We start from the raw sequence: 17,699 nt of genomic DNA, 5'->3' as shown, positions 1-17,699 counted from the left end.
GCCTCCTCCCCTCAATGAATGAACGTTTCAGGGTGAAGGTATAAAGGGCTGTGGCACTCCAGCCACCTCAGTTTCTTCCCCTATGACAGGACTCTGAGGTAGTGGAGAAAATCTCATGAGTGTGAATACGCAGAGTCCATTTTGTAGAACACTGGTTACAGGTAAGCAACCTTCATTTCTCCTTTGAATGTCCTTTGCATATTCCCACTCATGGGATAGATTAAAAACAGTACTCTGATCCAGGATGGTGGGACCACAGACTTCTACTTGAACAAGGACTGCAGAACTGCCTTGCCAAATTTTGCATCAGATCTAGACTCCAAATTTAACAAGTGGTGTTTAGTAAAAATGTGTACTGAACTCCATGTTGCTGCTCTATATAACTCTATTAGAGGAATGTATCTAGAAAAAGCCATAGAAGCTGCCTTCAATCTAGTACAATGTGTTTTAATTCCCTGTGGAAGAGACAAACCCATCAATCTATAAGCTTCATAAATACATAATTAACCATCTTGAGAGTGTCTTTTTCAAACAACTTGACCCTTATTGTTTATTGCTTATGAAAAAAGGAATTTTAAAGATTGTCTAAATTGTTTATTTCTGTCTAAATAAAAGGCTGAAGTCCTTTTAATATTTAGTATATGTAATTTAGCTTCCCCATCCTGAGCATGAGGCTTGGGAAAGAATACAGGTAAAAGTATAGATTGATTTATATGAAAATCCAAAACTATCTTTAGTAAAAACCTTGGGTGTGTATGTAAAATTATCTTTATGAAAAACAATAAATGGTGGATTAGCCAGTAAGGCATTTAATTCATTTATATGTTTTGCTGAAGTGATAGTTATAAAAAAAAAACCCACTATCTTAATAGACAGGTGGAACAATGTACAGTTTTCCCAAATGTTCAAAGGGAGATTTCATTAGTTGTGAAAGCACTGTGTTCAAATCCCAAGATGGCATAGGGTGTCTTATTAAAGGATATACATTAGTAAGACCTTCCAAATCTTATAGCTCTTTCATGAGTAAAAAAGGATTTATTTTCCATAGCTATATGGTATGTTGATATGGCTGAAAGGTCACTCTTCATGGAAGATAGTGAGAAACCCACTCTATAATACATATTTTAATATATAATTAATGGGTGCTGTATATAGCTCTATATCATACATGGAAATCCACAGTAAAAATCTTTTCCATTTATGACTATAAAACATTTTCATGTGGACTCTTTTCTCGAATTTATCAATACATTTTACACCTTTAACGAATAAGACTTTTCTATCAATCCCAGAGTTTTATTCCCCAGGCCATTAGATAGATACACTGAAGATCTGGGAGATAACACAACAAGAAGGGATGGTCTAACAAAACTGGTACAACGACAGAAGTTCAATTAACCCTCTGGACAGGCAAATTAAGTCCAGGTATCACAGTTGTCTGGCCCATGCAGGTGCTATTAAAATTACTCTAGCTTTGTCTTATTTTGTTTATTACTCTTCAAATGGAGAAAAATGGGGAAACACATAACTTAATCCTTGACCCCAATTTATTAGGAATGCATCCAACACTGAGTCCCTGCTCTCAAACAAAATCCGATGCAAAAAAATCTATTATAGGATTCCCCCACAACCTGAAAAGGTGTATTACTACTTTGTCCTTCCAAAGACTATTCTTGTATTTGAGCAGTCAACCTATTTAGATGACCTGTAAGGATATTTTGTTCCCCAGATACATTAATTGCTGTTGGGTGAATGTCTTGTTATATATTGTAGGGAATGAGCCCTGCCTTGTTTGTATTCAGAATGCATGCATGGCTGTGATCAGTGGGTCTTTCTCCAGAGATTAAAAGGAGAATCAAGGATCTTCCTTTTATGGGAGAGTAGGGTCTGAATACAATAACCAAAACTATTATCCTAGCTGACGCAACCAAAGAATCAAATGCAGCCCTTAACTGATGTTTAGCAACATTCAGCTCTGCCATCAAAAGGGCATTTGCTAACCTTCGATGCTCTTCCAGTGGAGAGCTGAGGAATGACGACTTTCCCCCCCACAGATGATGCTGGTAACCAGCCATGAGAGATCTTCATAATTTTAAATATGCACACCTAACATAGCTGAAGGAAACATTTTCCTCACAAATATATTGAGTCTTTCCCCTTCTTTATCAGGAGTACAGTGAACTTGGACAACTTTCCATCTATGTAGCACAGCCTCCATCATTAATGAAGTAGGAGATAGCAGAGCATAAAGGTATAAACATAGCAAGACCTTCCTGAAGGAATTGGTATAATTGGGCAGTCTTTTTCAACATAGGCAGCTGAAGGAGCATTTCAGCTGTTTTTTGCTGGTTGAAGCCATCATTCTAATAAGGGGAATGTTACCCTCAAAATATCAAAAAACAGGTGAGAATTCCTCGATACCAAAGGAATATCTAATGTCTTTGTCATGCAATCCATAATTCATGAAATGACACCACATCCTCTGATGGTGGTGCTGCTGAAGTGTTGCCCACATTTTCCCCTAGAGAAGGCAACTCCTCCAGAGTCTGGATCTGACTCTTGTATCGCTACTATTTCCTCCTCTTCTAATAACTTTCTTACCATTGTAGACTTATCAGAACTTAGATGCATTGGTGGATATGTATCCTTCAGATCTGACAATATCCTCTCAGTACCAAACTGGCAAATGTCTATTGTCATAGAGAGAAACATGCTGATAAGGTGCAGGAGATAGCCAATGATACCAGAAAGATGTACTTGCCAGTCAGGCCAAAACTCCATACTCAGATCAATTGGACATTTCTTTGTCCATATGGATCTAGAACACATAAATGAGGTTGTTGAGAATACTTTTTCTCCAGATCAGATCACTGAGCTGTATTTCTTCTCCAATCCAAGCCCATTCTCAGTTCAGATGGAACCAGAGACTGCAATCTCCTTGGTTGAATAAAGGAGAATAGAGAAAAAAAATCTTTTCTGGAGACCCAGAAGGGGTCTTAGACGGAAGAAGCAGAAGAGATCCTGAGTTCTTCAAACTCTTCCTCTCTGCCTTGGGGGAGAATCTAATTGAATCGGTTGCAGCAAAATGTCCAATTCTTGCTCAACTGAAATACGTGGGTTAATTACCAATAGAGCTGAGCCAGATCCAGATGATGAAATTGTGCCATAACAACTATTTGTTGTAGTGCTATGTCAATACGGTCTACCACTTCCATATATATTTTTTCCTACCTCAACGGATCCTTACCTCATGCTTTTGGAACTGGCTCATCTAGATCAGACGAAGAATGTCTGACTCTACCACAAGAATATGTATACTGCATACGTTCCTTGAAGACCCTCTGGTCAGATGTCTCTCTCTCTCGCATGGACTGGCTCTTCAAAAGAGGCTGATTCCAATGAGGACTGAGCGCTCATGCTCTCCATAATAGCTGTGTCCCTTTGCAGTGGGCTGGCTCTGGAAACAAGGTGCAAGATTTGTACCAAGGCGGAGGATTTGTCCTTCTTCCTTACAGACTTGCTCGGCGCTGACACTGGTCTCTGAGACTTGTTTGAAGCTTGCTTGGTTCCATATCGTTTTGCTGACCAGGCTTCTTGTAATAAAGTCACCTGAAATCTGTTCTGTCTCACCTTTGTTGCGTGTGTAATGAAAATAAAGCAAATCAAGCATTTTTAAAAGTGAGTGTCCTTCACCCAAGAGCCAGGCATGTGGCATTTGTGTCAGATGCCAGAAATAGAACCAGACGTAATACACCTTTTTAAGCCTGGGCTTTTTATTCTTCAGTTTCATCTCAAAACCAAAATATTTACAACCAAGTTAATCAACACTAACAGACAATTAATTTTAACTAATATAAATTATTAACTAGCTGACAAGGTACGGATCCGGAATCAGTCCAGAGCATTTCCTGATTTGTTCACCTGTTCTCAGTTTGAAGAACCTGAGGCAGTTGAAGCACCATGCCCTGGAACAATCGACGTTCACAGAGGGAAGGGGGCAAGGGACATGTGAGCTGCTACTGCTAGCTCGAGTTCTACCATTCAGGCTGCACCGGTTGGAGCATCTCATGAGTGCTAATATGCAGAGGATATTCGAAGAAGGTGCTGCATTTCTTACTATAGGTGTACATAATGTCACTAAGGATTTGTTTACACTTACAACGCTGCAATGCTATAGCGCTTCAGTGAACTTCTCCCATCAGAGCAGGTACTCCACATCCCCAAGAGGCAGTTGTTATGTCAATGAGAGAAGCCCTCCCATTGACATAGTGCTGTCTACACCGGAAGTTTGGTTGATTTAACTGCATTTTCCGCACCCTGAGTGATGTAGTTATACCGAAATAAGTTTGTAGTGTAGACCAGGGCTAAGTATAGAAGAGAAAACAAACTTCTCAGCCAGTGAGTAAAATGAACCAATGTTCAAGAATTGTTTGAAATGTATTTGCAATTAATATGTATGTTGTTAATAATCTGGGATCTCAGAACTTTTAAAAAAATTTAGGTTCACCTTCAAGTTTAATTGAAATTGTCCAGCTGCAATATATATTTTCGTTAGCTATCAAATGTTGTGCTAACAATGAGTTGATGGTTATTTTTATGAAGGTTCTCACTGAACTGAGATGATTTTTTCCCTTTGTTGGCATTAACATTACTGAAACTCTGAGCATGCCTGTGCTGCAGACTGCAAATGAACTCTTAACAGCCAGTCATCTGAATAAGTACATATAGAAGTCTCTTGTAGGCTGTCACTACACCTGAGTACCTGATGATAATTCTTGGAATTAGAAACGCCCAAAAGGAGGATTTTGTATTGATGATGATTCTCATTTATGCAAAATCATAGTTACTTCTATGTGTTGGTCTGATGGATATAAAGCATGCATCATGACAAGCGCTCCAAACCAAATGCATATACTTAATAATAGAATTATGCAGGGTATGGTCATGGGAATAGAAAATATGGGGAACAGACTCCCCATTCTCCCAATACTGCTTTAGAAACTTAGAATGCCCCGAATGGAAGGGAAAACTTCATCTCAACATTCCAGGGAAAAATGTTGGGGGGCAGCATGAAGTAGAAATAGAGTAACCTCTGAATAATTTCCAGTACCCTTTTTGTTTTGAACTCCCAGGCCTAGTCTACACTGGGGGGAGCGGAGGATCGATTTAAGATACGCAACTTCAGCTTTCTGAAGGTTCTCACTGTGCCTGACTCTCTGCCTCCACACAAACAACTTTCTTTTGGAAGAATCTGTGAGGACAATCCAATGGCTACTCATATTAGCTTTCCTAATTTTGGACCAAAAGAGATTTTTTTTTTTTATTAAATAAAAAAGATGATTCAACCCCGATAAAGTGTAGATCTAAAGTATTAGAGTTTCTGAAGAATGTAATTTACTTTCTAGCCTAAAAGCTTTAGTCCCTCAAATCAAATATTTTACACGTTATTCGGAATATTCTGCTGAAGGCAAGAGCACCAAAGGCAAGACAGCCTTTCTATTGTAATTAGCGCTGTCAAGCGATTAAAAAAATTAATCACGCTTAATCGCATAATTAATCACGCTGTTAAACAATAATAGAATACCATTTATTTAAATATTTTTGGATGTTTTCTACATTTTCTACAATGTCAAACTTTTAGGCCTGGTCTACACTAGGAGTTTCTCGAATTAACCCTGCACCCATCCACACAACAAAGCCCTTTACTTTGATATAAAGGGCTCTAATATCGATATCTGTACTCCTCCCCAACAAGGGGAGTAGTGCTGAAATCGGTATTGCCATTTCGGATTAGGATTAGTGTGGCCGCAATTCGATGGTATTGGCCTCCGGGAGCTATCCCACAGTGCACCATTGTGACCTCTCTGGACAGCAATCTGAACTCGGATGCACTGGCCAGGTAGACAGGAAAAGTCCCGCGAACTTTTGAATTACATTTCCTGTTTGCCCAGCGTGCAGAGCACAGGTGACCATGCAGTCCGAGAATCGAAAAAGAGCACCAGCATGGACCGTACGGGAGGTACTGGATCTGATCGCTATATGGGGAGAGGATTCAGTGCTAGCAGAACTACGTTCCAAAAGACAAAATGCCAAAACATTTGAAAAAATCTCCAAGGGCATGATGGAGAGAGGCCACAATAGGGACTCACTACAGTGCCGCGTGAAAGTTAAGGAGCTCAGACAAGCCTATCAAAAAATAAAGGAGGCAAACAGTCGCTCCGTGTCAGAGCCACAGACATGCTGCTTCTACACTGAGCTGCATGCAATTCTAGGGGGTCTGCCACCATCACCCCACCTCTGACCGTGGATTCCGAGGCAGGGGTAATCTCAGTCAGGCCTGAGGATTCTGCAGATGAGGAGGAGGAGGACGACGACGAGCTTGCAGAGAGGACACAGCACTCCGTTCTCCCCAACAGCCAGGATCTTTTTCTCAGCCTGACTGAAGCACCCTCCCAACCCCCAGACAATGAGGCCATGGAAGGGATCTCCGGTGAGTGTACCTTTGTAAATATAAAACATGGTTTAAAAGCAAGTGTTTTTTAATGATTAATTTGCCCTGAGGACTTGGGATGCATTCGCGGCCAGTGCAGCTACTGGGAAAGTCTGTTGACGTGTCTGGGGATGGAGCGGAAATCCTCCAGGGACATCTCCATGAAACTCTCCTGGAGGTACTCCAAAAACCTTTCCACAAGGTTTCTTGGCAGTGCAGCCTTATTCCGTCCTCCATGGTAGGACACTTGACCACACCATGCTAGTAGCAAGTAATCTGGTATCATTGCATGACAAAGCCTGGCAGCGTATGGTCCCAGTGTTTGCTGGCATTCAAGCAACATCCGTTCTTTATCTCGCTGTGTTATCCTCAGGAGAGTGATATCGTTCATGGTAATCTGGTTGAAATACAGGAATTTAATTAAGGGGACAGAGGTGGCTGTTCCTACTGGGCTGTTTGCCTGTGGCTGAAAAGAACCCCTTCTCTGCAGTTAGCCAAGCAGGAGCAAGGGGGGCTCTTCCCTAATACCAGCCACGCAGTGGGGGGGAGGGATAAAGTGATCATCCCAGAGAATTGGATTGGGGGGGGGGTTAGTTTGGTTTCTGCTGCTGCACGTTAACAGGAAAACCGCAGCGCTCAACGGGCTTTGCTTGGTATGTTGGAAAGGAGGGCGCTGCTTGTAGGAAAGCTGCAGAAGCCGAAAGACAATGGCTTACCATGGCCGCATGCAAGCCGAATTCTGTTGCCCGGACCTGCATCTGTGATCTCTAACACCAAAGCCACAAGCACTCAATATTAAGATTCAAAATGCGACCTTGTACCGAAATCACATGTGCTATGTAATGTGAATAGTGTTGTTCACTGTGAAAGAGTATAAGCATTGTTCTGTAAAATGTATCTATACTTCTCTCCCTTTTTTCCCTCCCTCCCGCAGCTGGTGATGTGGCAGGCTGCAACGCTGGGGCTGCTGCGTGATCAAACGGACATGCTCCGGCGTCTGGTGGAGCTTCAGGAACAGCAGCAGGAGCACAGAGTGCTGCTGCAGCCGCTGTATAACCTCCCTCCCCCCTCACCACGTTCCATAGCCTCCTCACCCAGACGTCCAAGAACGCGGGGGAGGGGGGGAGGCTCCGTGCTCCCACTCCACCCCAGTGGACAGCCCAACCAAAAAGCTGTCATTACATTGAACTTTTTTAGTGGCCTTTTCCTTCCTTTCTATCCCCCTCCCAAACCCCACCCGGGCTACCTTCTCAGTTCTCTCCCTCTTTTTATAATCAATTAATAAAGAATGCATGATTTTTAAACGATAGTGACTTTATTTCCTTTGAAAGCAAGCTGGGATCGAAGGGGGAGGGTGGGCTGCTTACAGAGAACGAGTCAATCAAGGGGGTGGGTTTTCATCAAGGAGAAACAAACAGAACTTTCACACAGTAGCCTGGCCAGTCATGAAACTGGTTTTCAAAGCTTCTCTGATGCGCAGTGCTTCCTGGTGTGCTCTTCTAATCGCCCTGGTGTCTGGCTGTGCGTAATCAGCGGCCAGGTGATTTGCCTCAGCCTCCCACCCCACCATAAAGGTCTCCCCCTTACTCTCACAGAGATTGTGGAGCACACAGCAAGCAGCAATAACAATGGGAATATTGGTTTGGCTGAGGTCTGAGCGAGTCAGTAAAGCGCGCCAGCGACCTTTTAAATGTCCAAATGCACATTCTACCACCATTCTGCACTTGCTCAGCCTGTAGTTGAACAGGTCCTGACTACTGTCCAGGCTGCCTGTGTATGGTTTCATGAGACATGGCATTAAAGGGTAGGCGGGGGGGGGGGGGGGAGGGATAGCTCAGTGGTTTGAACATTGGCCTGCTAAACCCAGGGTTGAGAGTTCAATCCTTGAGGGGGTCATTTAGGGAACTGGGGTAAAAATCTGTCTGGGGATTGGTCCTGCTTTGAGCAGGGGGTTGGACTAGATGACCTCCTGAGGTCCCTTCCAACCCTGATATTCTACGATTCAACATCCCCAACTGTTATTTTCTGGTCTGGGAAGTAAGTCCCTTGCTGCAGCCATTTAAACAGAGTAGCGTTCCTGAAGACGCGAGCGTCATGAACTCTTCCTGGCCAGTCCACGTTGATGTTGGTGAAACGTCCCTTGTGATCCACCAGTGCTTGCAGCACCACTGAAAAGTACCCCTTGCGGTTTACGTACTGGCTGCCCTGGTGCTCTGGTGCCAAGATAGGGATATGGGTTCCATCTATCGCCCCACCACAGTTAGGGAATCCCATTGCAGCAAAGCCACCCACTATGACCTGCACGTTTCCCAGAGTCACTACCTTTGGTAGCAGCAGCTCAGTGATTGCTTTGGCTACTTGCATCACAGCAGCCCCCACAGTAGATTTGCCCACTCCAAATTGATTCCCGACTGACCTGTTGCTGTCTGGCGTTGCAAGCTTCCACAGGGCTATTGCCACTCGCTTCTCAACTGTGAGGGCTGCTCTCATCTTGGTATTCTGGCGCTTCAGGGCAGGGGAAAGCAAGTCACAAAGTTCCATGAAAGTGCCCTTACACATGCGAAAGTTTTGAAGCCACTGGGAATCGTCCCACACCTCCAACACTATGTCCCACCACTCTCTGCTTGTTTCCCGGGCCCAGAATCAGCGTTCCACGGCATGAACCTGCCCCATTAACAGCATGATCTCCAAAGCGCTGGGGCCTGCGGTTTGATAGAATTCCAGGTCCATGTCCTCATCACTCTCGTCGCCGCGCTGCCGTAGCCTACTCCTCGTTGCCTGGTTTTGCAGGTTCTGGTTCAGCATAAATTGCACGATAATGCGTGAGGTGTTTATAATGTTCACGACTGCTGTCTTGAGCTGAGCAGGCTCCATGCTTGCCACAGTATGGCGTCTGCACTGTTCATCCAGGAAAAAGGCGCGAAATGGTTGTCTGTCGTTGCTTTCCCGGAGGGAGGGGGAAGATGTACCCAGAACCACCCACGACAATGTTTTTGGCCCCATTAGGCATTGGGATCTCAACCCAGAATTCCAATAGGTGGAGGAGACTGCAGGAACTATGGGATAGCTACCCACAGTGCAACATTCCGAAAATCGACGCTAGCCTCGGTACATGGACGCACACCGCCTAATTAATGTGCTCAGTGTGGCCGCATACATTCGACTTTATACAATCTGTTGCCAAAAAACGGTTTCTGTAAAATCAGAATAATCCCGTAGTGTAGACATACCCTTAGAGCCTACAAGTCTAATCAGTCCTACATCTTGTTCAGCCAATCGCTCAGAGAAACAGGTTTGTATACATTTGCAGAGGATAACGCTACCGCTTCTTGTTTACAATGTCACCTGAAAGTGAGAACAGGTGTTTGCATGGCACAGTTGTAGCCGGCGCTGCAAGATATTTACATACCAGATGCGCTAAAGACTATGTCCTTTGATGCTTCAACCACCATTCCAGAGGACATACGTTCATGCTGATGGCAGGTTCTGCTCATTAATGATCCAAAGCAGTGCAGACTGACATGTTCATTTTCATAATCTGAAGCAGATGCCACTTGCAGAAGGTTGATTTTCTTTTTTGGTGGTTAGGGTTCTGTAGTTTCCACATCGGAGTGTGGCTCTTTTAAGACTTCTGAAAGCATGCTCCACACCTCAGCCCTCTCAGATTTTGGAAGGCACTTCAGATTCTTAAATCTTGGGACGAATACTGTTGCTATCTTTAGAAATTTCACATTGGTATCTTCTTTGCATTTTGTCAAGTTTGTAGTGAAAGTGTTCTTAAAACAAACATGTGCTGCGTCATCATCCGAGACTGCTATAACAGGAGATATATGGCAGAATGAGGGTAAAACAGAGCAGGAGACATACAATTCTCCCCCAAGGAGTTCAGTCACAAATTTAATTAACGCATTATATTTTTAACGAGCATCATCAAGATGGAAGCATGTCTTCTGGAATGATGGCTGAAGCATGAAGAGGCATATGAATATTTAGCGCATATGGCATGTAAATATCTTGCAACATCAGCTACAACAGTGTCATAAGACTGTCTGTTCTCACTTTCACGTGACATTGTAAATAATAAGCGGGCAGCATTACCTCCCGTAAATGTAAACAAATTTGTTTCTCTTAGCAATTAGCTGAACAAGAAGTAGGACTGAGTGGACTTGTAGGTTCTAAAGTTTTACACTGTTTTGTTTTTGAGTGCAGTTATGTAACAAAAAATCTACATTTGTAAATTGCACTTTCATGATAAAGAGATTGCACGACAGTACTTGTGAATTGAAAAATACTATTTCTTTTATCATTTTACAGTGCAAATATTTGTAATAAATATAGAGTGAGCACTGTACACTTTGTATTCTGTGATGTAACTGAAATCGATATATTTGAAATGTACAAAAACATCAAAAATATTGAATACATTTCAATTGGTATTCTATTGTTTAACGGTGGGATTAATCACAATTAATTTTTTTGAGTTAATCGTGTGAGTTAACTGCGATTAACTGACAGCCCTAATTGTAATTGATGTTATTTCTGTCCTGGTCAGTGTGTCTAGTTTCAAATATAATGTAGAACACTATTTGTATTGCACTGGCTTTCACTTTCCCCTCTGGGAATCTTCAGGTATCTGACAGAGAAAACTAAAGGCTGCTCACCAGCAGCTGTTGTTCAAAAGTATAGCTTCTGATGAGCCAGCACAGTAGGAATCGTGCCTTTGAAAAATACTATAGTGCACTTTGTGCTCCTTCTATCTGGTATTCTGGAACTGAGGGGATAAATATTCCCTTCTACACAAATATCCCTCCATTCTTCTCCAAACACATTCTTTAAATCTCTGAAATGGAAGTGAGGTGGGTGCGCCAATGTGGATCTGCAGAGACAATGGGACCTAAAGAGAACTGCACCACTATGGAATGTGCTAATCTAATAAGGAAATAATCTGGGCTGGAAACTGAAAAAGCCAAAAAGAGAACTTCTCTTGCAAAGCCCAGATATTGCCTAACAACATCCCTGAAGGAAAAGCCAGAAGCTCCCTCTAGGGCAGACAAAAGATCTGAATGCCTGATATCTGAGAAAGCCCTCTCAGCCTCTGGACCTCTAAGACCTGCGGAGGCTGAATATTGCATCTCACGATCAGAACCAACCACCAGCACTGACTCCATAATAAATCCCTAAATAAATGTTGTTTGCTCTTATGTTGTTCCTTTCTTCTCTTCTTAGAAAGCAGCAGGCAGCAGTTCCAAAGAGTGCCCCATTCTATTAAGCATTTCAGCTCATAGATTCAAAGATTCTGGGTCCAAAGACTTTGAAGTCCTCAAACCCAAACCACTTAAGTCCTTCTCCAAACAGATGTTAGACTTAAACCCAAAAAATTCTTTCAACTCTGAGTAATCTGGACAAGGGGTATATCCCACAGAAAAACTAATTCTCAGGTCTTGACATCTCCAAGGCTTCTTCGGTCAGGAAGGTCTTGGGCTTATGGCTCCATGTCCTCCGGTCAAAGACCATATAGATTACACATCCAACAGGCAAATGTCCTTCTCCCAAAGTTGTCAAGTATATAGGGTACTTATCCTTAGACATTTTGTCACAGCAAAAGGAGTCCTTAAATCCCTATCTCTCTCCTTCTGCCATGGAAGGAGAATCCTAATGGATCAAGTTACATGTTAATATGAACAATAAAAACAATCCTACAAACTACTTTAACTAGTTAAACTGGAATAATCAACAGCTATATGAGAGGACAAATTAACAAGACACAGGGGAAGGAAGAGTTCCACCAACACTCAGGCTGATGGAAAGAGGAAATAAATGACAGGAGGATTTTATCCCAACAGAAGTTGTTGTATTGAATTAGAGAGCTTGATAATTTCCTGTTCTCATTTGCAAGATTGTAAGCCCTTCAAAGCCGGGATCCTGTTTTCTTTTTTGTGTTGTACCTACCACAGTGGAGCTCTGATCTTGACTGAAATCTTTGGATGCTCTCACCATAAAAATTATTATCCCCAAAAATTCTAACCTCCTGGTATTATCTTGAGTACATGAGACTTCCTTGCTCCTACTTTCTCACTGGCTGCAGAGATCATGAGTGATTCTGGCTGAAAATGCATAGTTAAAAATAAAGCAGTTTGAGGAAACTGGGAGAATTTGTTTGCATTCTGGGCAATGAAGTGGAGTATAGGAACCCTTAGTGTTGAGGCCAGCTCTGATTTAGACACCTTTGAGAATGATTCTGATTAGGACAGATGTTCATACTATTGTCTCCAAGATGGGCTGAAAACACAAGCCGTGATAATCATAGAATTGGAAGGGACCTTGAGAGGCCATCTAGTCCAGTCCCCTGCACTCAAGGCAGGACTAAGTATTATCTAGACCAGGGGTCTCAAACTCAAATGACCACGAGGGCCACATGAGGACTAGTGCACTGAACTGAGGGCCGCATCACTGACACCCCCCTTTGCTGCCTCTGGCCCTGCCCCCACTCCACCCCTTCCATTAGGCCCCACCTCTTCCCACCCCTTCCCTGCCCCATTCCAACCCCTTCCCTGAAGTCCCCACCCCAACGCTGCCCCCAGGAGGTGCAGAAAGGGTGCAGGGTGCGGTGGGGGCTCAGGGCAGGGAGTTGAGGTGCAGGTGGTGTGCAGGGGGCTCAGGGCAGGGCGTTGGTAGGTGGGGTGCACGAGGGTGAGGGGTGCGGCAGGTGGCTCAGGGCAGGGAGTGCAGGAGGGGTGTGGGATGTGGCAGGGGGCTCAGGGCAAGGAGTTGGGGTGCAGGAGGGGTGCAGGGTGCGAGCTCCAGCCCAGCGCCACTTACCTAGAGCGGCTCTGGGGTGGCAGTGGCACGCACCGGGGCCAGGGCAGGCTCCCTGCCTGCCTGCCCTGGCCCCCAGCCGCTCCGTTCTAGGAAGCAGCTGGAACCATGTCCCTGCAGCCCCTGGGGGCGCGAGGGGGGCCTCAGGATTCCGTGCGTGCGCTGCTCTTGCCGCTCCTCTAGGTACCTCCCACAAAGCTCCCATTGCCGCGGTTCCCTGTTCCCGGCCAATGGGAGCTGCAGGGGGCGGTGCCTGGAAGGAGGCAATGCAGGAGCCCTCTGCTCCTTCTCCCTTCCCCCCCCCAGCCCGAAGGGACATGCTGCCAGCTGCTTCACAGAGCGGCGCGGGGCTCGCAACGCCACAGGGGGCAATCCCGCGGATAGGCAGAGGGGCGGGAGGGGGTGCGGGGAGCTTGGCAGGCCACATGCAAGAGCCCCACGGGCCACCGCGTGTTTGAGACCCCTGATCTAGACCATCCCTGACAGGTGTTTGTCCAACCTCTCTTAAAAATCCCCAGTGATGAGATTCCGCCACCTCCTTAAGCAATTTATTCCAGTGCTTAACCACCCTGACAGTTAGGAAGTTTTTCCTATTGTCCAATCTAAACCACCCTTGCTGCAATTTAAGCCCATTGCTTCTTGTCCTATCCTCAGAGGTTAAGAACAACCATTTTTCTCCCTCCTCCTTGTAACCACCTTTTATGTACTTGAAAACTGTTATGTCCCCCTCTCAATCGTCTCTTCTCCAGACTAAACAAACCCAGTTTTTTCAATCTTCCCTCATAGGTCATGTTTTCTAGACCTCTGATCATTTTTGTTGCTCTTCTCTGGACTTTCTCCAATTTGTCCACATCTTTCCTGAAATGTGGCACCCAGAACTGGACACAATACTCCAGTTGAGGCCTAATCAGCACAGAGTAGAGCGGAAGAATTACTTCTTGTATCTTGCTTACAATACTCCTGCTAATACATACCAGAATGATGTTTGCTTTTTTTGCAACTGTGTTACACTGTTGACTCATATTTAGCTTGTGATCCACTATGATCCCCAGATCCCTTTCTGCAGTACTCCTTTCTAGGCAGTCATTTCCCATTTTGTATGTGTGCAACGGATTGTTCCTTCCTAAGTGGAGTACTTTGCATTTGTCCTTACTGAATTTCATCCTATTTACTTCAGACCATTTCTCCAGTTTGTGCAGATCATTTTGAATTTTAATCCTAGCCTCCAAAGCACTTGCAACCCCTCCCAGCTTGGTATTGTCCGCAAACTTTATAAGTGTACTCTCTATGCCATTATCTAAATCACTGATGAAGATATTGAACAGAACCGGACCCAGAACTGATCCCTGCGGTTCTCCACCTTCTGACATAAAAATTTGCCTCCAATACATTCCAAGAACTTGTTGGATAATCTGTGCCCTGACTTGTTATTTTCCCAAAAGATGTCTGGGGTAGTTGAAGTTCCCCATCACCACCAAGTCCTGTGCGCTTTGGATGATTTTGTTAGTTGTTTAAAAAAAGCCTCATCCATCTCTTCTTCCTGGTTTGGTGGTCTGTAGACCCCCTACCATGACATCACCATCATCGTGACATAATGTTGCACAATGGCATGGACCTAGCAGTATAAAACTCAATTTCAGTACAATTTAACCTAAAAATAATAATAATCAAGAACTATATATAAATAATTTAAAAAGAGTAAGGGCAGTTTGAGATGAAAGGGTACAGACCTTGCTCTGTCAGCTTGAACAAATGAGGAGTCTCACTCAGGGGCAGGATCTCTTTAAACTTCCTCCTCACCCTGCATGCTAGTACAAAATATGTTTTCTTCCTTAATTAATAGTGTTATACATACAGCATATTACATCTCTGCTCCAGAAACACTAATTGTTTCAATTTGTTTGTGGGTTCAATTCAAGGTGTTTGCTTTGCCCACTGAAGTCCTTAATGGTTTGGTCATGTCATGTGCACTTAAGAGCCTATGTCTGCCTCCCCTTGTGCCATTACCCAAGCTGGAGGCAAGCTGTTGGTTCTTACATTTGTTTGTCTGGAGCAGGTCATTCTCAGTAGAGGGCCCTCGATTCTGGAACATGCTTTTCTTCTTGGCCTGACAAGCAAAGTTTGCATCTTTTAGGGCATGCTGAAAGGCCAATAAATTTACTCTGATTTTTTTTTTTTTTTGGAGGGGTAGTTGAGTGGGATGGGTTTTACTTTTTCTTTCTGATCAGGGGGTTCAGGGAGTTTATCTGCTATTTAACATGTTTACTTAATGTTAATTTTACATGTAGCAAGAGGAATTTTGATTAGTGCACAATATACATTTAAATAAACAAGATCAAGAGAATAGTAGCTTTATAATTCATCACATAATTTCAGTTTTCTTCTTACACCTGTTCAGTGTAGAGAGTGAATGCTAAAATGTCAAATGCAACATATACATTATGATTATCTTAGTTTTACCTGCTTCAGCAAATTCACAAAAAGGAACTCCTGGTCTCTCTTCCTTGGAGTCTCTTGTTAGCATGTCAGCAATATATAAAGTCAATTTCTGAAGGTCACCAAAATTTTCACATCCTATTCTCATATTAACATACAAAGTTCCCAATTTGGCCCAGTCACTTTTGTCTTTACAGAGCTGTTAAAAGTCAAATAATAAATGTAAGTAAGTTTGCTACAAAAGACCAGTTATTAGTTATTATAACTCAGATGGTACAGCTGGCAGGAACTATTAGGTGCTCAAAATGCACCTTGTACAAATTCTCTTTTTATATTCTTAAATATGTTATCTAACCTTCTGAACATTTCCCTCAATGATGTCTCAACCAGCTCTTATAGTAGGCTGTTTTATTGCTCTTATTTTGTCTAGATCAGATAAGAAAGCTAATTTTTCCTAACTTAAATTTAAAAATAAAAATTGTATTATTTCCTTTCAAATGTTCATACTGTTTTAACTCCATTTCTTTATGATTCTATTAGTATCTCCTCATGTATTATGTCTTCCAACCCTGTTTTCTTTGTTGTTATTCTTCATGCTGTTTTATTTCCAGCCTTTTTTCAGTGAAAAACCCCTAACTGAACTAAAATGAGGTCCCCCCGTCACTATTGGCAAAGGAACATTAATGGTATTATATGCAATACTTCAGTATGCACATTCCAGGTATTTTGTTATAGCCTCACATTGTAAGTTTCTATAGTCTGCTTTCCATGACTGTTATGCATGTTCAACCGACTTAAAATGTTTTTCTGCAATGTTTCTATCAGATTCTCCCATTTTATATTTTTGTTTAATATTGACCCTTTCCAAATGTATACAATTAGAGTTGTTTATCAAACCAGCCCTTCAAAATGTAAGTCTTTATTTTTCTTGTATCATATACTGTGTTTGCTATATATGGAGTTTCTGAATCATCTGAAAATTTGATCAAACTGATAGCCTCACAAACCAGATAAATTTATAAACATATTAAATATCTTTTCCCAAAACATACACTCAAAGTTCTGTTCTACTCTGAAAAGTGACTTTAAAAGTGCCATTGTGTGGTTTCATGTTTAGTGTCTCTCCATTTTCACACTGAATTTACTCAGTTTTACAAGTAAAAAGAGTTACTAGAAGTAACATTTTCTCTTGAAAATTGAGCAAATGTCATTTGGAAATAATTGATAAAAAACAAACCTCTTAATGTATATTTGTTTAAACAGACACACTTTTCAGAGAACACCACCACATATATATCAGTTCTGGTGTATTTATTGCCCTCTAGGCAGACTAGGGCCTGGTCTACACTAGGAAATTAGGTCAGTATAACTATGTCGCTCAGGGGTGTGAAAAATCCACATGCCAAGCGACACAGTAAAACTGACCTAATGTCTGGTGTAGACAATATTAGGTCAACAGGAGAATTCTCCCATCAACCTAGCTACCACCTCTTGGGGAATGGAGTACCTATGCCAATGGGAGAAGCCCTCCCATTGGCACAGTCAGTGTCTTCACTGAAGTGCTCCAGCGGCACAGCTGCACTGGTGTAATGGTTTATGTGCAGACAAGCCCTAGGGGTAGGATTGAGGTGCAAAACCAGCCAATAACTACACAAGCTGGAACTCATCTGCCCCTTCAAAACAGTTAGTTATACAATTTCCTATTTGAAATACAGGAATAAAGAGAATGGTGTTTGTTCCCAGAAAAAATGGTTACCTACCTTTCGTAACTGTTGTTCTTTGAGATGTGTTGCTCATGTCCATTCCAAGTAGGTGTCTGCGCACCACGTGCACAGTCATCGGAAGGTTTTTCCCTTAGTGGTACTCGTTGGGTTGGCTGTAGAGCTGCCTGGAGTGGTGCCTTTATGGCAGTGTATATAGGTCCCTGCCAACCCGCTGCCTCTTCAAGTTCCTTCTT

At 43.0% G+C, this 17,699-nt stretch overlaps 1 protein-coding gene across 1 annotated transcript in view; it reads right to left on the bottom strand.

The window, feature by feature from the left end:
* Positions 1–17,699, bottom strand: part of TOPAZ1 (testis and ovary specific TOPAZ 1) — an 89,992-nt gene that overhangs the window by 18,975 nt on the left and 53,318 nt on the right. The window contains exon 14 of the mRNA XM_054017628.1: positions 15,767–15,941. Coding sequence (XP_053873603.1) covers positions 15,767–15,941 — 175 coding nt within the window. The remainder of the gene's footprint in view (positions 1–15,766; positions 15,942–17,699) is intronic.

Source organism: Malaclemys terrapin, chromosome 2 (assembly GCF_027887155.1).
Source record: "Malaclemys terrapin pileata isolate rMalTer1 chromosome 2, rMalTer1.hap1, whole genome shotgun sequence".
Classification (NCBI taxonomy): Eukaryota; Metazoa; Chordata; order Testudines; family Emydidae; genus Malaclemys; species Malaclemys terrapin.
The sequence above is the reverse complement of the archived record's forward strand: the minus strand, read 5'-3'. Positions and strand labels throughout refer to the sequence as shown.